Consider the following 20,754-nt stretch of genomic DNA (forward strand, 5'->3'; position numbering starts at 1 on the left):
AGTCAGTCTCTCTGTCAGTCAGTCAGTCTCTCCCTCTCTCTGTCAGTCAGTCTCTCTCAGTCATTTAGCCTCTCTCTCTCTCAGTCAGTCTCTCACTCAGTCAGCCAGTCAGTGAATCTCTCTCTGTCAGTCTCTCTCTCAGTCAGTCAGTCAGTCAGTCAGTCAGTCTCTCTCTCTGACCGTTTGTCTCTCTCTCTCAGTCAGTCTCTCAGTCAGTCAGACTCTCAGTCAGTCAGTCAGTCAGTTTCTCAGACAGTCAGTCAGTCTCTCTCAGTCAGTTAGTCGCTCTCTCTCTCTCTCAGTTAGTCTCTCCGAGTCAGTCTCTCGCTCTCACTGTCAGTCTCGCTCTCTCTGTCAGTCTCTCTCTCTCTCTCTGTCTCTCTCTGGCAGCCCATTTCTCTCTTTGTCAGTCAGTCTCTCTCTATCAGTCAGTCTCTCTCCCTCTCAGTCAGTCAGTCTCTCTCTCTCAATCAGTCAGTCAGTCTCTCTCTCAGTCAATCAGTCTCTCTCTCAGTCAATCAGTCTCTCTCTCAGTCAATCAGTCTCTCTCTCTCTGTCAGTCTCTCAGTCAGTCACTCTCTCCACTCTCGCTCCACTCTCTCTCTGCACTCTCTCTCTATCTCTCCACTCTCTCTCTCTCTCTCTCTCTCTCTCTCTCTCTCCTCTCTCTCTTTGGGGCCATGGGTACATTACCTGAAAGGTCAGCGGGCCGCCAAGGCACTAGAGCGTACATGTGCATCAGAATACATTACACAAGATCAGAGTCAGTTCCAAAGTCAGCAGCTCTGGCTGTTAAGGCGATATTGCCTCCAATCCGTCTCCAACACCTTCCTGTGGCCCTTTACCAACGTTAATCTTCTAGATACCCTGCTATAGGGCCGGATTGGCCAGTTGCAGGCATCAGGCATTTCTCTGGGAGTCTGGAAGGGTGTGGGCCGATTTTGTTACTGGGGAGCGGTTTTGCTGCTACATCGGCCTCTGTAACAAAAGTAGCGGGGGGGTCGGGTCTTGCCCGTCAACATTGCCAGGGCTGTTTTGGGTTCCCAGTCCGGTCCAGCTATGCTAGATGCTTCCTTGCATGTTATGAAACTAATAGTTTAAAATGGCTCAATGTTTAGACACTAGAAACAAACATCTAACTACGACCACATCCTGTGTGTAAAACTTCCACTCCATCACTTGCTGGCAAACCAGCTGAAACTAGGGATCTACTCTGCTACCAGCGGCAATTGGTTGACTTTGTTAAACTTGCTCAATTCGAACAGTGTCACCTTGGCATCACAGAACGAAAGTCTTTCAGATAAGGCCGAACATAGCAAGAGTGACTTTTATGGGGTCACCCTGTTTGGGTCATATGGGCAAGGAAGTGCCCACAACCAGAAACTTGTGCCAACATCACAACAGAAAGCCTCCACGTGGCTCTCCCTACTGCCACTGCTCTGCCTAGCCCCCACAAAAGCACAAGAAATGTAATTGTCTGGGCATTCAACTAACACTGCACATTTCTGTACATCCAATGGACATGTAGTTCATAACAGAGACCTTTGTCACCCATACTTTACCTTGCCACCCCATCATTTAAAAAAAACTCAATTTACATGGGCACTTTATTGGCGCACACATATACCCACAAAGCCTGCTGTTGCCTTGCCACCATACATAAAGGTACCCTGCCATGCGCCACATGTTGGATGCCATCCTTTGAATATCTGTCAGTCAGCCTCTAAATCCTGTTGATGTAACTGGTCAGATTTAGGGGGTCCTGTGTTCAGTGTTCAGTGTTTATTTCTGTGGATTGCGGCGGGTATTTTCCAGTGTTTCGTGAAAAGCAGTGGTGCTTTTCCAGTGTTTTCAAATGCATTCAAATGTAATGTTTTATTGTAGCAGTACCACAACCAACATGAGGTGGTTGTACAGAGGAGGCCCAAAGACAATGAAAATGCATCTTCGATGTTGACAATGGAAATATCAGTCACCTGTTCGACACCTCTTCTGTTTTTTGGGAGAGGTAGATTTGAGACCTCTCTGCTCTGCTTCTCCGTCCCTGTGCACCCAGCCTTTGCTTTGGGGGCAGCCCTCTCTTTTTAGGTCCTTTTAGATCTTTTAATTGAACTAGTGCAAATAATGTTCTCATCCAATGCATTCCGATTCATAAATCCAGTTCCTTCCATCCTAAACAAAGTTGTTATTGCTCAGGTATCCAGAATATTGAGCACTGTGGGTCGGAATGCACATGTTGATTTGAAACATCTTTAAGTTAGAAAGGCACCCGCAAAAGATCACAAGACTGTAAAGTATTTTTACAAGAGGCAGACCCTACTGTTTCTTACTCTTCAAGAAATAAAGATGACTTGCTCCCAGCAAAGAGAAAAAGCACTGGCAAATGGCACGAATATCTCTCGTTTTCGTAACTGTGTTGTTTTTCTTGAAATGTGATTAATAAAAAATGTCCACCTGCAACTACTGGGAGCAGAGCAACTTCTACTCACAACACCCCCTCCCCCCTCCCCCGCATCCGATGAACACACACAAAGGCACAGATGCTGAGACATCTGTCATGTGTTGCACCTTTAGCCCCTCTGGGCTTTCCAGGCAGCAGCCCTTCACATGCTCAGGTTTTTCACCCTGTGCTTACAGTGTTGAATGTTAAAGTGCACATCCTGGAATACAAAGCACTTTTGGCTAAAAAGCCGGGCCTGCTTGACAGGGTCACACAAAGCCTGCTTCATATGTGCTGCAATCCTGCACTCTGCACTCAGAGGCACCCACAGATACTGTTGTGCCCACGCACTGGGCCCACTGATCTGGCAGGAGTGTTACACAACTTAGAATGTATTATTGTTCGCTCTAGAAGAAATAATGAATGAAAGCGCACTGCGTTAATCCGCCACCGCCTTCTGTACTTACACACCGCACAGGTGCTTGTCAACAATCCGGCACTGATGTATTTATGGTTCTGCACCGATTTCACCCCCTCCCCGAGAATGTGTCAAGTTTCACCGAGCTCAGGGTGGACTGGCAGAACACGTTTGTTTTGTTTCAGTGATTTACATGTCAGAGTGGTGTCCTCTCTCATCAGCTGACAACTTTCATCTGACACAGCTACGAGAAATGCAGCTTGGAGGACTTTGACACACCCAAAAGGTTCACCTGTCCAGAGGCAATTTCGCTGCAGTGCCTGTCCCATTACATATAAGAGAAAAGGTGCATTGCACTGTGCACTTATCTTTCAGCAACAATTGCTTTTAACATGAGCCCCAGATTCCCTTTCACGCGCCTGTGAGAATGGGCTACAATGGAAACACCGCCTTGGAGACGAGCAGGAAGTCACATGCAGTCTCAATGGAGGGGCTTGCATTCAGTTTTTTCACGAAAACCAGTGTTTGTTAAATTTGTAATTTTTTTTTTTTTAAAGTTGGGGCCCTCGTCAGGAAGCCACCGTTTCTGTATATTACCACTGCCAGGGCTGCCAATTGTAGTATTTACACTACTAACCATCACACTGTTATAGGTGTGACAATTCAGACTGTTGGAGGCCACCAAAGCCATAAGAATGGCTTGGGTGGACATATGGGAATGCTTATTCTCTTCAATGGCAGTAGGGTGTTGCACAATTCTGGGTCAAGTAATGTAAAGCACTTGAGACTGATTTCAGTTTGCGGTCAAGTGCGGAAGGTCATGAACAAATTTAATAACCATGTAAGGGAGACCATCTGAAACAAAATATAACATCATAAAGAATTTCATGATCATATTCTTACCACCACCACCACCTCCTGGGTTAGGCCGTGGAACAGGTTTTTTCGTGGCTGTGAATAGAGCAGAGAAAATTGTTGTGATTGTGCTGGTAGAATAACCCAGGATTACAAAAAGGGCTAAACAATTTTTTAGTTAAACTCAAACTTCATCGCTTTTAGCAGCTTTCACATTTGCACTTAAGGGGATTTAGAATAGACACACATTTCCATAACATATCGAAAAAGTAAAGGGGACAATCTATACAGACGTTTGGGAAAAATTAAACTCGAAAATGTAATTTTGAGTTGATTTCCACTAGGCCTGCTGCATCGCTACGGTGTGAAGAGAATAAAAGCTACTGAGTCAAGATCAAAAACAAATAGCAGTGAGAATTGGGATCAATCGTGAGACTACATAGTGTCCTCATGTGCCACAACAGACAGGGAAATAGTCATAAGTGCTGGCTTGGTAGACGCTGCCTTCAGAAAAGCTAAAATCCAATGGAATGGAATGCATTCCCAATTGAGCAAAAGTGACTGACACCAATTCAAGCTTTCATGTGATCACTGTCTTTTATTGGGCTCTAGACTTCTCATCATGAAAGAAAGCTTACAGCACGTGAATGAACACATGGCATCAACGCAGCACAATTATCACTATGAAATAAACTGGAGAAATAGGCTGCGAACAATAGGGTTGTGTTAAACACTCAATGCAATGACTACTTACGTATATTGGAATCTTCGTCAAGTGCGCCAGCCAAATCGAAATCATCTTTACCAAGAAAAGAAAAAAAAACTTCAATACAAATAATCAAGCAGGACATTCTTATTAATAAAAAGACTGTCTATTTGAGTCACAAACCAATGTAATAACATGGGCGTAGCTGAGTAACAAAGATACGTCTTAGTGACTCATAACGACTGCACCCAGGCCCACACCCACTATACAAAAAAAAGTAATATAGAAACAATTACGGACTCAACACCTAGGTGGTAGAATAATGCCCAGGATGTGAATCTGGGAGAGATTTACGCCGCAAAAGCACATTTTCACAATATCAGATACACAATGGCTGTAGAGTACTAGTTGACATTAATATACTAATGCAGAAGTTATTAAGGGTTTTGAAAAATAGCCTTCACCTTTCAATATCTTTTAATAACATTTGCTATAAAAAGGCACGCTCAAACACAGGGGCATTTTAATGGATGAGCAATTTCCTCTCAAATAGTATGTTGCACACTGGGAAAAAGGATCAAGTTACTACTGAGAGCCCCATTACTCCTATTCCATAGACTCCTTTCTAATCCATAGGGGGGAGGATTGGGGGGAGGGGGAGAGAGAGAGAGCGAGAGAACTGGACGCTGCCTTAGCATGAATCATTGAGCACACAGAGATCGTAGAATATGTGGGGTGGCCCCCATAGCATCCCTAAAAAAAGTCACCAATTTTCCGTTTATGCCCCTGGTAAAACCTCAATGGGCATTCCAATTGAGGGATATACCATGTTTAAAAAAAATTGATCCAAATAATTCACCAGGCAAGGGCAGTGTTTGATGCAACTGTACACGCTGTACTGATCGACTCGTATGTAAGTAACCCTGATCATAAGAATACAGATCTCTGTAACTGTGCGGATAGAAGTGATCAAGCCCAAGACGGATGTTATGCAACGTCTGCTGAGCAAAGGAAAAATTCTAGAAATTAAATCTCCACATTTTAGTGAGATTCATTCAGACACTTGGGGCAAAAGTTGAGGGGCATGACTAAAGTGCCAATTTGCCCATTTGGTAAGAACGGTGCGCTTCAATGGCATATAAGGCCATCAGCTCACTTACAAGCTTGGTCGTTTTAATAACTGGCAGCAATGTTTTTTTTTTATGAAAGTAGCTTAATGTTGGGGTATGTTAAATTTTAGTGGGGAGCACAGCCCTCGTAGACATCTTCCTGGCAACAAACTCTGAGCTAAAAAAGGCCAAAGACAATAGAAACAACTAAATGGTTAAAAGACAAGATTTTGAAAACGTTCTAAATCTAGTTAGGCATGTTTCTATCTGTATGTGAATAGTTGAGGGGTTCCAGATTTTGGCTCCTGACTCGGAGAGTTTTTGGTCTCTGGTGATTCGTGCGCTATATAAGAGCTTATGACTATGACTATGACTATGACACGTAGTGAATTTTACCTTGGGAAATGTCCAAAAGTGCTCTATTGACTGACCATGAAGATCAGCTGGGAATAAATCAACAGAATTTTGAGGCAGTGAAGTCTGGGGTGTTCTGATACAAGGCTTTATGAATGATTGCCATGTCTTTTAAAATAACATGTTTCTGAATAGTAAGCCAATGTAGCTATGAGAGAATACTAAATGTGTTATCTTTTCTGTAAACACTGGCTAATAATTACGGTGCCACAGTTTGCTTAAGTTACCTTGCTTAGGTGTGGGCTCATGCAGAACATTTTTTTGATTCCATGAGAAAAGCCGAATTGCCATAATTCAGGTATTACTCGATGAATGTGTTAATGCCCGGAATATGTAAATTGACCTCAAACAATGTAAAGATTATTTATGGCAATTCAAGTCGGGGAAAATATATACTTATTACAATGACTGAACGTTTGGAAGCCTATATATCATATATGCCTATATGGGCAAGAAATCAGGCCTGCTTTCTTGCCCAGACCAAGGAGGCAGTTATAAGCAATACCTTAGTTTGAAGTGAATTAAGGTTTATAAAATGTTCACACATCCACCACCTAAAATGAGATATGGTGTTGGGCAAAGAATCTGATTTGGGGTTTTCAGGAGACTGAATATAAGCTGGGTTAAACGTAGTGGTGAAATGCTGCCTGACGGATAAAAAAAATCCATTAAGTGGCCTAATATTTGTGATAAACAGGAAAGGAGACAGGATGTACACGCTCCTTACTTTCAATAATGCTCTTTCCGGTGGATCCACTAAACTCATATTCCTCATCTTTTGACTATTCCCCAGGTGCAAGAGTGGATCCTCAAACTTTTCATAGCTCCAGCGCGCCACTAGGCAGAGTGCCATGCGGATCCATGTTGGCTTTGTTCTACCCAGGTAGTGATGGAATGGAGCCGCATGAAAGCATCAATCCAGTGTGCCAGCGTCAATTTCTTCCTTGACTCTTTGCATGCCCTTGAACGCAGAGCCAAAACAATTGTCAGTACCAGTGTGCAGACCTCTGATTTGGAACTTTTTTAGATGGTAGACAGGGGCCACTTGACAGAATGAGGAGGTGTGGAGGGGCAATGAGGAATCTGCAGTTCAATTTTTTATTTTTTATTTTATTTACTTGAGTTTTATATAGCGCTTGCTAGACCCGTAGGTATCAGAGCGCTTTACATGAGGGATGTTACATAAGTTACAGGTTACACATTGTTACAGAATATACATCAGATTAGAATATACATCAGATTAAAAGTTACATCAGTTGGTTAATGGCGAGTCGAAGGAAAAGGGGGTAATGGAAAAAGGGCAATGGGGAGGGAAATAAAGCAGAGAGACGAAGGGAAGTCTGTCCAATGTCAAAACATTACCCACCAGAAAGAACGTTGCAGAAGTTAAGTAACTTGTTCTTCTGATGGACACTTCTAACCGCAGATTCCTTACCTTTAGAATAAACACTAAAATAATACCTCCCAAGGTGGAGGTCTGAGTAGTGGTCTCAGACCAGAAAACCCTGCAGGACTGAATGGGAGAAATACTCTTCCCGTCAGACATGGCTGTCAAGGCAGCAGTGCTTCTGAACATGTGCACTGATACCCATGTCCTGGCCTGAGAGAAGTTACATATAGTTATTCTGTGTGCCAATACAGTGGTGGCAGCTTTAGCCCAGGTGAAATGGACTCTCAGATATTCTGGAGGCTGCTTTTGGTCAATGCATAGCAGATCTTAATGCAGATGACTATCTAACTCGACAGAGTCCTCTTCTGCACAGCCTTTCCTCTCTTCTCCCTAGAAAACCACACAAAAAGCTGATCATCCACCAAGTGGTCCTTGGTACTATTGATGTAAAAGCTTAAAGATCTATTGGGGTCCAACTGATGGAGCCACTCCTCCTCTTTCAAGGTGTGAGGCAGGGAAAAGAATGTTGGGAAAGTGATGGATTGCCCCATGTTTAAACACAAAAAAGCAGTGTGGAGCAGTTGTATAGATAGAACATGGAGTTTTCTCATGCGATGAGCTAAAGTGAACACAATCAGGAAGGCAAACATTTAGGTCAGAAAAGGGAACGAACAGCTGTGTATAGGCTCGAACAGAGTGCACACGAGGAACGTCAAGACCAAGTTAAGGTCCCGTTGGAGCAAGGAAACAGTTTTGGAGGAAACCTGCGTTAAACCTGTAATAAACCACATCGCAATGGGTGATTTAAATTCAAAAAGGCCCAAAAATTACCTAACCTTTACTAGTACAAGCCTTGCATGACCAAACAAACAAAAAATACCCAACAGTTTGGCTTGTAAAGAGTCTGTCTTGCAGACTCCACACCAGGCTACAAATTCGGCAAGGCACTCAGCATAAAGTGACTGTGTAGATTGACACCTGGCAGCAAGCATAGCATCCACAACCTCAGGTGGTGTATCAAACGCCGTCAACTACCGCCACTCAATCTCAATGCAGAGAGGTATAGATTGCACAGGTGCAGAACCCTGCCATGCTGCTGCAACAGACGATTTTCTACGAAGTGGTAGCCTTATTGGAGGACAGAAGGTTTAAGCTCAGAAGTTCCTGGAACTTATATGCGGCTCTGCTACATCACTTCAAGGGGACAACGAAGCCAATGAGGAGATGCACGGTGCAACCTAGTGGTGCGTGTGAGAACTGCTAGGAAAAGTTTGAGATTCAGTGCGGCACCTGCGAAATATTCTCACCGTAATGAATCTGTGCTTAGAAGTATCCATTAGAGGGATACTTGTGGGACACCACAGCATACTCCTTAATGTTTGGAGGTGAAAGAGTGACTAATTGATTGAGCTTTATTTGTTACACTCCCAGGGAGAGCTGTAAACACCTGCTGGGTTAGTTTTCTTTGATGTACAGCACCCCTGCAGCACGTTAGGCCAGAAGAAACTAGCCCTGGGAAAAGATTGTCTTAGACAGTTCGACTACTAGCCGGCCGTACCTGTCAGCAGAATTGTGATGAGTGAGTGCCCATTTTGATTTCGGATAGAGAGTAGGACCGCAATGTTTATGTTTCTCATGATCACATTAACCGCAAACAATGGCACGAAGACCTTGAATATCAGAAGGCCTGCAATTGACTCTCAACAAGTATTGTGAAGTGATGCATCACATCTGATGTCATGTATCACATGAAGTTTGGTGCAGGCCTTGTAAAAGAACCTTCCATCTGTAATCTGATGAGCCTGCTGTGACAGTGACCTGGGGATGCAGTTGGTAGAAGGGCCACCACATCAAGAGATTTATGGCAAGGGCCATACTCTCTGGGACAGCTTCACAGTTGTGCGTCAAGAGTAGGACAGACTTATTGGCAGTGAAGCAATAGACTGCAGTGCTCTGCACACTGAAGCTGAAGGGGGTCTCATAAGCAACATGGCATAGGAAGAGCAACAATCCATATACATAAGGTCTCCAGTCTCTCTATTTCCTTCAACCAGGCTGTCACGAAGCTCCACTTTAGGGTGGGGCATGTGGTTTCCATTGTTGGTCACACTTTCTGGAGGAAAAAGGGTCTCACAAGATCAGTCCACAATCGCCCAGGCAAACTGAATTAATTTTCATAATATCCAAAACGAATTTGCTAAGTTCACTGAGAATCCAAGACTGAGTATGGTCCAGGGAACTAAGTCCAAATTTAATTCAGCCAGTCCTTAAGAGATACCCTCATCAAACAGTCATCCGGGTGAAGGCAGGAAAGGATCTTAAACAGCCTTGAAAAGGCCAGTACTGAAGTTTTAACTTCTGGGAAACTTTTTATGACAACACTGAGTTTAAAGGCCAGCATTCTCTACTGGTAATGCAGGTGTACACTCCATATTACCTGTACAGAAAGCTGGAAAAACTGGAAGAACTTCCTGTCCTTCTCATGCAGGCAAATGAAAGTATGCCTCTTCTAAATCTACAAAGCATAACCAGTTGTCCTGATCTGCTGCAAGTACCCATGCCAGGTGAGCAACTTCAATAGCTGACAATAAGGCAGTGGTGCAGGGGAACATGGCAAAGGCAAGAGGAACTGGTCAAGATCATATAATCTAGTGTTTGAATAATTCCACTTCTTTTTTTTACGATGAATGGTGATAGCTGGAGCAAAGCACTAAATAGAAGGGATCAAATTACTCTATAGTCCAGCACAAAGAATTTCTCCCCATCTTCCAAGAGTCTTCTGGGAAGGCAACAGAAGCAGAGGGACTATACAGCATTTCCATATAGCACATATTGGGAGGTGTGGTACTAGTCCCCTACATTGGAGCAGCCGGATTGTCAGGGCCCCATGAACGTGAAATGGACTGCTTGGCCTCTTTTAAGGTCCATGTGGCTTGTTTAAGTTTCCTCCTTGTGTCTTTTCTTGAACTATGAAGTTTAGACGAAGGAAGAATGCAACTTTGGCAAAGCTCATGGAATGAAAAGTGGCTGCTGCCTTAAAATGAATCATTACTTTAATGATGAAGCATAGGGAATGCTGTTTTAATGTTTTTTGGATGTTTCTGTCTAAACACACTAGAAAATCGGTTTAGTGGCTTGTATACTTTATTCTGTTTGTGTTTTGGTTTTTTTTCTGTGGGATCTACTAATGCTTTGGTAATAGAAATTAAGATATTCGATTGGATTTAGGATTTAAGGTTAAATAAAATACACGAAGCTAATACTAGCAGGTTACTGAAAACGTATTAGCCAATGATCTTGCAGTGTACACTGGTGGAACTTCACTGCAGGCTTCCACGCAAGGATAGAAAACCCCATTTGCCCGGGGAAGTGTTTTAATTCTACATCCTCACTTAACTTTTCGACAAACTGCAATTGATGACCGATATCCTTGCATGAATAAGTGGGGGTAGAGGGATCACCCAGTGGTTACCAGATTCATTCTCTATGGGAAGCATAAACAATCCTGAGCTCGGGGTCAGATTAGAAAAATCTCAAGTGGGGTAAAGATTTACGCATAACATTCATCAGTTGTGAGAGTAGGATCTGCTCTTCCCAAACTTTCAAGAACCACCCTTAAATCACAACAACTTTAAGCATCCCTTTAAAAAACAAACTGTTAGTGGCAAATGCAATCACCCTTGAAATATGGTTGAAGATCGCAGTCAGCTAAATTATTCTTGAACTGGGCACGTCCCTTCATTAATGCAATAATACGCCTTAGGGCTGCTGCCTTCTAGTTCAAAATGTTCATCGCTGTTGACAACATAATATTTCCTAATAGGTCAGAGCTAGATATATTACTCACCTATTGTTTGAGTCTTATGTTCCTATTAATTCGTTTTCATCACTGGATTTGAGATATGTTGTGACATCCTATATAGTTAGATTGTGGTATATTAGTAACGTTAACAAAACTTTGAACACCCTTGTTTTTTCATCTTTCAATTTGCATAACATATATCCCTGAGAACAGTGTACTCGAACGCGGAGGTGAATGCAGATCTGCAGAAGTGGTACCACAATCCCCAGATAATTCTTCACGAACTCAAAATCCCAAATAAAAATGAGTCCTAACCAACACTTGTTAATCCAGCTGTGGCTTCCCTAAATGCATCCTAAAGCTTTCACGTTCGACAACATACAAGGAGGAATAGGGCCAAACATCTGGTGGCCTCACACCCCAAACAATGAATTCATGGGACTCTTAATGGTTGATTATCAAAGTTGTACTGTGCTCCAGCCATTGCTTCAATGCACATTTCAAAAATATCCAAAGCAAAACTTGAGCTTAATTAGTGGATTTCCTGGTGTTGCGAAAAAAAGACAATAGGAGGGGGTCACACAATGTTATGTTCCAGAGTGCTTTAAACAACCTATGGTGACAACACTGAAGAGTTACTTTGCCCCACTCTCTCGCCTCATGTGCTACAGCTAACCTTTACAGCCATTACAGTTCCTAGCAACCGTGTTTAGTTTCCGTAGCTTCTACTAATTACCTATTAGTCAGCATCGATCTAGTGCAGATTGCTTTATCTTGATAAGGGTCCTTCCACTGCTGGCGCTGTGATTTGAGGTACTATTTTTATTTTTGCTTCCCATCATGTTGTTACTTTTTCTATTTTCTTCTTCCTATCCTGTTGCTACCTGTAGTTTCCTCTCCCCCCTCACCTTGTCCGTTTTGCTTCTTCCCTCTCAGCCCAACCACACCCTTGTCTATATTGCTTCTTCCCTCCCACCCTCACCGCCAACTTAACCTCCCCTTGTCCATGTTGTATCTTCCTTCCCACCTACAACCCTCCCGTCATCTGTCTTGGTTCTTCCCCCACCCTATCCCATAACCCACCCTCCTGTTGCCTGTGTTGCCTCTTCCCTCCCACCACCCACCTTTAATCGCTGGTCATGTCATACTACTTCTTTTTTTACCTCCCCGATACATAGTGATTTTTGTATAACTTTTATACAGCTTTTTAAATTAACCTTTAGCCATGCTGCACCGCAGTCCTGCTGCTCTACAACATTGCTAAAATACATTGGCAAAGCCAATTGCTCTCAGATAGGCATGGCCTATTGGCTTTACCAATGTTTGTTACAGCAGAGACAAATGAGCTGATCAGAAACAGATGTGATGGATTGGAAGCAGCTATATGAACACATCTAGAACTCAAAGCTTGGCCACTGCAATCGATTATCCAGATTCATTTAGTTTAGCCAGACTCTGGCTGTTCCTGAGAACTTGTTCTGGACCTAAGGGTTTCTTTCTGCTACATTGTCAAGGGAACTCATGACTCCTGCATCACATGTTATTCCCGTTCACTGGTCTACAACTCATCTCCAACTTGAAATCTAATATTAATCCATTACGCATGCTAGGCTTCCTGCCAGACAACAGCCCACAATAGCATTTGAGCTTAGTTGTTGGGGGCTAGTGATATCCTTTGGGCAACTGCACAATCCCCACCCCTGTGGGATGTAGGACGATACAACGAGGGCCATTTCACCGCGGTCAGTTAAATCGCGGTTTTCACAACGCAAGATGTTACATCGACTTGCGCTGGAGGGGTGCTGGACTTAGGAATAGTGTGAATTACTATTCCAACTCCAGTCTACATACAGTAGGGAAGGTGTTGGAAACAGTAATTTACACTATTCCTTAGTCAACAGCGCCCTCCAGTGCAAGTCGGTGCAACGACTTGCGTAGTGAAAACCACAATGTAATAGTCCCACGTTGAAATGGATGCGTGGTAAACGATGTCTCCCCCCATGGCACATGATTCCTCCTTTATGCATGGTCTTCTTGATCTACCAGGAGTGTACTTTGGCCTTACAATCTATCCCCTTTGCTCTTTCCAATACTGAGTGTGTGCTAGTGCCAGGTGGTCAATGACGCTCCCTCGAGAGCCTCTGTGTGCCAAGCAGCCAACAAGGCAGCTTATAGTCTGAGTAATAAAGCTTCAAATTACAGAACTATATGGTGGAGCATTACCTCAAATTTTAACGCAGAGAGACATTACTGACACAAACACATGAGAGGTCTGGGTAAGAGGCATTTTGGTGGTGAAGGGGGAGGAAATTAAATGGAGCAATAGTGACATTTTCCTTGTATTAACCAAAAACATTTGAGGTCATGTTTGCTTGTGTAGTGTAGTTCCTATCTTCCCAATAGGCTCTGCGCATTGGAATAATACCTACAGCAGTAAAGGCCTAGGCCAGACGTTAACTAGGTCTACTACTGTCGATACTAGACTTAAAGTTTTGGGTTTGCCAGCTTAGCTCAGAGTTCACTAGAAACTTTCTCGAATGTTCAAGGAGGACTTAACTTCCCTGATTAGACAAGAAGGGATTTAGTTTCTGACAACCATAGAACATGACAACTTTGCTCTCCCCTAATCAAGAGTCAATCTCGAGAGTCGTGTGAACAAAAGGCAAATTATTTTACTCAGTCAGTACGTGCATTCTTAGTCTCATCAGAATGTAGAGAAAAGGAAGAGACGGGCGTGTTCAATAAAAAGGTGTTATTTATTGATCAGTCTCTTTTCTCATACAAGAGAAATGGATCGATATTATTGCAATACTTATAGTTAAGTAAAGTGCATACATTAAGAGCAGCAGTATAAAATAATACTGTAAAAACATTGATATGGTTTCTAAGCCATAAGATGTTTAAAATGAATAAAATATATTACATACACATATACATTTGACTAAACGTACTCAACTGGTGTTTCTAGATACGCCTACCCCGTGTACCTGACCTAAGTCTAATACGAGGGCGGGAATAGATAGTTACAGTTTAAGTTAAGTTTGTTTTTGCCAAGTGAATAACTAAAGAATTCTCTGAGAGGGGTTATTCAGTTCTGTACCTGGAAGTTAGGATGAATGAGGAATGGTATCTCTCTCTCTGGTCTCGATATTCCAGGCTGCCTGCGAGGGCTACCCGGAAACGCCGGTGCTGGATTCTCGGCAGGAGAAAGCAGCTTCTTTCAGCGCGTCAGGAAGGCGGGGCTGCTGCCAGCGGGGTCTGCTCTGCTCTTGGCTTCGGCAAGTATGGCTGCTCCGTCTCGTCACCACGCGTGTGTTTGCATATGGCAAGATCGGTAATATTTATACCTTTAAGGTGCCGAGATTGACGTAAGGATGGACATAGATACGTCAATAAAGATGTCATACGATTTGCTCGTTAGCACATTCTTTTACTAAAGTTCTCGGTGAAATCAAAACAATGGCCGCAGGGTTTTGCCCAGGTTGTCATAGGTTTGATTTGTTATGAGAACTCCGTATGCCTTATCAGGGGCTGGAGGAATATCGCTTGTCTAATTAGATCGCAAGCGTTATGACCTAATCAGATAACGCGTTCCTGTGCCGTAGTGTGACTGCGTCAGATAACGGTATCTGCATCATGGGGGTTTTCTGCCTCATGGGCTGACTGCTAGTTAACTTGTTGGTTTGTTTAACTAGAATAGGGTCAGGAATAGGGGGATCGATTCAGAACCTATAGGAATACATGACACCCACTCCACGCTAACTATGGACATATTTACTAATCTAGGCATAGTATAACATAGTACAACATACTATAGAGTAGTGTGTATACCTTACCACCCCAAAATACATAAATGCATTTTGAAATTCTTCAAATATACTGAAAAATTGCAGACATATATATTGTATGCACTCAAGCTGTAGAATAATGCCAAAGTAATCGCATTTGTATACATTATTGCTCGTTTGGTATATGAGAATTACACATGAAATGGTTTCTTAAATACAGAAAAAAGATTCGAGACCATTCCATCACAGAATAAAATATTTATGAACATACCAGCGGGCAGCTAAAGTCTATAAAGTATCTAAAAAATAGAAATCTTAGTTCTTTAGGAATAGTTTCTTACTTTAAGCAGAAGATAAGTGTCCCGAAAAACCGAAAAAATGAATTTGGGCTTCTGAAAGAGTTGCTGTCCGTGAACTGGAGTGAAAAATAGTTCATGTGACTTTATTATTTAAAGTTGAAGGCCGAATTCAGGGAACGCCGTGTGCGGGCTTGTTCAAAAGTCTCTATTTCTGTTCGGGTGAGAACATCATATCATTTAGGCTTTCGAAAAAACTGTCAACAGCTTCCTGGGAAAGTTCCACTAACTCGGAAATAGGTGTAATCATGCATTCTTGTGCATGATTGTCTCCATTGACATTCTGATTCGCATTGCTGACAGAAGGTCGTACCTGTTCGATGCTGCTTTCATCTTGAACTTCACTACCCATCAATCGTAGTGGTGAAGCTTCCACGAATGCCGTCATCAGGATTGGTAGCCTTTGAGGGCAGCACAAAGCATGAACCTTGATCGGGCTCAACAATGTTTCTGCATCCATCGGCGCATCCGATTGTAGCGTCAGACAGGTGTCTAACACGCATTCTTCTCCGCATAGCAGACACCTCAATACAGGTAAAACACATCTTTGCCACATTGGTCGAAATGATAGAAACCAAGTCATGTTCAGGTCTCTAAGCCGGGAGAGTCCCAGGATTTTTGATATCCGGTCCCGGTATCCAATGGCTAGGATTGTTTCTTCTCTTGTCGCCAGAGTTTTGTCTGTGACATGGGTTGCCATAAAAATAAGGACTAAGAATAGGATTCCTGCAATTAGTCCCAAGATCAGGGGAAGTCCGCCAAAAATCGAATGGACGAAATCTGGAAAAATACCCAGTATGGCTTTGAATGGTGTTAATGCCATCGAAAATACTGTCTTAAATACCTTTGAGACCCCATTGGTATCAGAAATATTTAAGATTTCATTCAGGATTTCCGCGAAATGTACGGGGGAATTAGTTGATAATAATGTATGTATCTCTGCAGTCGTCCTTGCGACTTGTAGATCATACGTTTCTTTTGATGACGTGAGCCTGCTAGGCGTCTGAAGAAGCACTGTTTTCATTCTGCTTAAAGTATCTATTCGAATAGAAGTAATTTTCAAATCGGGCCATGCCCTTGCCTCCCTGTCTGGGAAGGAGCTGGGGAACAATGAGCGTCCACAGCACTTAACCTTCGCAGTCGTAGTTACTAGATAAGGAGTCCCGGGTATAAGACTACAACATCTACGGTCTACAATAAGAATGTAACTCCCATTATAGAGTCTTTGAAAGAATGGTTCTATTTCTGTTGCAGGTGCGCCTTGCTGGTGACATGAAAGGTTGTATGAATTCCCTTCACAGGCTCCATGCAAACTAATTCCGTTACACAGAAGTGTGCCACTTAGTGACATCGCACAATTGTTGCCACTAAGAAACACTTTCTGTCCTTTATTACTGACACATGCATGTGAATAGGGCAGGTTCCATGTTGTTTTAAGGTACCCCTTTCCCAATTTCTCGTACATGCCAGCCTGTATATATTTTTGGCAGTATTGAAACCTGAAGGTTGAGATTGGAATATTTATTATCCCATGTATTATCCATTCACTGACAGGTCGTTCTGACATTGTCACTGGTAATCTTTCGAGTTTTTCAATGCTCAAGATTGTATAATCAGCACCCTTTTGTGCCATACTGATTTGTCTATCAGTAAGGTTAAAGATTTGGAATAGTGACGTTGTGTTGATTAAACGCCAAGGCACATAGCCTGAACGCAGATTTTGTAACGTCCAGCCAAGCTGTACAATAGAACGCAATTGTGACTGACCGTGTTGTAATAACAGTAAGTCTTGCGATAATATGTCGATTGCTGAAGACACAATGCTGTCCAAAGAAAAAATTCTGGAGGACAGAGTCATTAACCCATTGTCCACTACAGAAAGTGATTTTTCCAAATTAATACGGTCAATTTCCCGTATTCTCTCTGCTGTCTCAATTTGAGTAACCTTCCAGGCCTCATTGTATGCGGCATATACAGAGGCTGCTATGAAACGTTTTTGACGCTGTTTGCGTGGTCCCAAAGTGAAATCACGCAAGTCAGCACCATCAGTAAGTAAAGTTAGGTGTTGCTTAATTTCTGCCAGTGTGGAAGTTTGTAGCCATTGAAGGCATAATTTGCCCACACTGTAGGTTGTTATTATCCCTGGGTGATGTCTTTGAGGATATCTAGGGTCTGGCCTGGTCATTTTGAACCCCTGTGTTTTATTCAGGAATCTGTCTTGACAGTTATTTGTATCTGTGGGCCAGATCAACCACTGTTTCCAATCAGGATGTGTTCTGTTTTGGTTTAATATATGGTTTACGTCTATCTCTTCATCTGTATCAGAGTTATTGCTAAACATTGTTGGCTTTGGAATAGACGGTTTATTTAAATCTTTGATTTTGGCTAGGCCAAGACAGGTGGTTTGTTGAACAGTGTCATTTAAAAATATCATTTGTTCTAGGATCATGCAGGCTCTAAACAAAGCTTCTATACCCTGTACTTGCCATTCTTTTGTACCCCAAACACTTTTCAATTCAACATTTTTGTCCCAATATTCAAAACCAAAAGTATTGATTTTTTCAAAGAATGAGTCTGAATATAACAATTTTGTGTTGGTTATCATGGTCTTGGTCCCTGTTTTGTTTGACAATTTAAAATAAAATGTTTCAGCATTACTTGTGTTAAAACCTGAAAAATATGAATATTTGTCGTAAACGGTTCTTGAGCTCCCTTCTGGAGGTGTTGCACAATGTTCCCATTGATTATAATTTAAAACATTTCTAGGTTGTGCAGATCTATGTAAAAACTGGTTACCATAGTGGTTATAGCAATACATACTATCATAATTTGTAGAACCCTGCAAATAATCATGTTTGGTAAATTTAGCAGACATTACTAAGTCAGACATCATATTATTAATGCTTTCGAAGTCCCAATCATCAGCAAATGAGTTTGGTTTTGCAAAGTCACTCAATGAGATCTTAATTTGGTGTGGATATTTCAGGATCTCGACCGGACCATAAATTTCATAGTCAGTGTTGTCCCAGGCTACCCCACCCGGTATCGGATTGGCTGTGAAGTTGGCTGAAGAAAGTTCTCTTTTCTCGACGTGTGAGGATGTGTGGTTTGAGGATCAAGTTGATTTTCTGACTTGCTGTGTCCATTTTAGCATATTTTCCCTCAATGAAGCGTCCCAAAGTAAGTACCATGATGAGCCAAAGTATGAGGATAAATGCACCAAAACCCACCCAAAATTCAATCCATGGAGAAATCAGATATGTTTCTTTCAGTTGTTTCAAAAGTTCCTTAGCTTTATCTTTAAAGGTTTTTGATGATGGCTGTGTCTTTGATTCACTGAAGCCTTCAGAGGAATCATCGAAGTTTATGAAGTAGCCGGATGCAGTTCTGTCAATTGTTCCAATTGGTTCAGGATTTCTGTTTCTTGCATTTTCACTTGTTACTTCATTATAGATTGGTGTGTCTCTGCTAAATGTTTTTATTTGGGTTTTCAGAGGTCTGAGTTCTATTGCATTGCTGCATAGTCCTTGTTGTTCTTCTGTAGGCGTTTCGAATGTGATGAGCCTCTTTGTTAGGACCTCTGTACTGGTAGCAAACCTTGGTGTTCTGCTACTTATTGGGAGTCCACTTGGCCTACTGTTTGTTATCGGCCACATGTTGGGGTTTTACCAGGTCGATTGATACAACTCGGTTCTCCTTTTTTCCAGCAAGTGGCGGTAATACAACTGATCTTGTCCCGTTGGCAGACAAGACAGGAACTGCTTTTCTGTAAGAAGGCCCAAATTTCTTCTTTACCGCGATCTTCTCCCTGACTAGATCCCCGACTTTTGGAATCCAGACAGGTCTTGCTGGGACAGGTGGTGGTTCTTCAGTGGTTGTTGGCTGTTGTTTCAACTTTATGTTGCTCAGGTCTTTTCTTGTTTTGTTTAAGTCCTGCAAAATAGCCAAACGGTCTTTGATATCAAAGGTTTTTTCTTTCACCACTGAAGTCTGACTATCAATGTCAGAGATCATCATCCTAGTTCCAAATAATAATTCGTACGCACTGAATCCCTTCAGAGAATTTCTTGGCAAGTTATTGAGACTACGTTGGACACTTATTAGATGTTTGACCCACCCAGCTCCCGAACCTAATATCCTTTCCGTTATAGATTGCTTTATGCCTTGGTTTTTTCTTTACACCGTCCCGTACCCTCAGGAAGGAAGTGAGAAGATTCCCGCTGGACTATGCTCATTTGGCAATGTTTCCCCCCAGGCTGGAGGGCTTGAGTGAAAACAATAGTCAAACGTAGCATGCGCTTAGCGTATATGCCATTTAGACCCGCAAATCTTTGTATAACAGTCCGGACGTCAGCCGAGTGCTGGTGATCTACATTATAAGTGGAACTAGCCTGTATATGTTAATCGCAACCCTTCCTTTTTACTCCTGATTTTTCCTGGAGTAGAACGACGAGGTATTAAACTGTTTCTCTCCCCACTGCGATCTCTGTTGCAGTTTGGGCAGTTTTTTACAAACATGGTATGACGCAGGCTCATGCCTGGCCACCAGTACCGTGATTGTAATTCTTCCAGAGAATCTTTTAGTTTAAGGTGTCTGAGACCCTCGCCCATGTGTGCGTCTGCGATTAACAAGTTTCTCCTGTCCATGTTTGGAATCACTCTATCCCCCACTCCAGGGATTCGAGCAAAAGGGACGGAGTTTGCATCGATTATGTATGTATAATTGAGTGGATAGTTGATCGGTAACGCTGAGCAGTCGCCTTTTGATGACGTTTTCACTGCCAGCACTGTTTCACCGTCAATGTATTTTAATGTACGCTTTTTTCGATCTACGGGAGCCGTTTTAGTTGCTGCCGCTGTGGCTGTTTCAGCCAATGAATTCCCTGCAACGTGAACGCCATCACGCTGATGACTCAGTGAGTGTGTCACGTGAGTCTTTGGTAGTTCTTTTTGTAAAAGAGCTATTTTTTCCCAGAGCGGTTTCTGCTTTATTGGTGCATCTGTGTCATCTTTGTAACCGTTTTGAATCCATGTCTGCAAATCCTTGTTATATGATTTGACGCAGTAATATGAATCTGACACTATAAGTGTCGGGAATTCGCGATCCGCATTATCTAGCGCCATTTTCAATGCTATTATTTCAGTTTGTTGTTCAGAATTAGTTTCTACTGAGTGTGTTTTTGTTAATAGAGGTTTTAGTTTACCTCCGCGCCACACTTCTTTTGTAATCCCACATGTGGGGTTGTATGTTCTCCCCAAACGGGAGGTTGAGCATGTCCGTCTGTATAAATTACACAGGCGTAATGTCGTAAAGGCAGAATATCGATTGGCAGAGGATATGTTTCTTCATATACTAGATTTTTTAATTCTTCTAGTTGTTAGAAAATTGTCAACCAGGCTATACTTGATAATTCATATCCTACGTACAAGACTGTTAGATGGGCAATTCTGGATTTTTTAAAATTGAATTTGTAAC

The 20,754-nt window shown here is 42.4% G+C and overlaps 1 protein-coding gene across 3 annotated transcripts in view; it reads right to left on the minus strand.

Moving 5' to 3' along the window:
* The window catches only part of LOC144772914 (CD99 antigen-like), a 253,578-nt gene that overhangs the window by 86,047 nt on the left and 146,777 nt on the right, over window positions 1-20,754 (minus strand). For all 3 annotated transcript variants that reach the window (XM_078657610.1, XM_078657608.1, XM_078657609.1), the window contains exons 6-7: window positions 4,468-4,512; window positions 3,762-3,809 (exon numbers count right to left, since the gene is read on the minus strand). In XM_078657610.1, the coding sequence (XP_078513736.1) occupies window positions 3,762-3,809; window positions 4,468-4,512 (93 nt within the window). The remainder of the gene's footprint in view (window positions 1-3,761; window positions 3,810-4,467; window positions 4,513-20,754) is intronic.

This window comes from Lissotriton helveticus, chromosome 8, assembly GCF_964261635.1.
Source record: "Lissotriton helveticus chromosome 8, aLisHel1.1, whole genome shotgun sequence".
In the NCBI taxonomy this organism is placed as follows: Eukaryota; Metazoa; Chordata; class Amphibia; order Caudata; family Salamandridae; genus Lissotriton; species Lissotriton helveticus.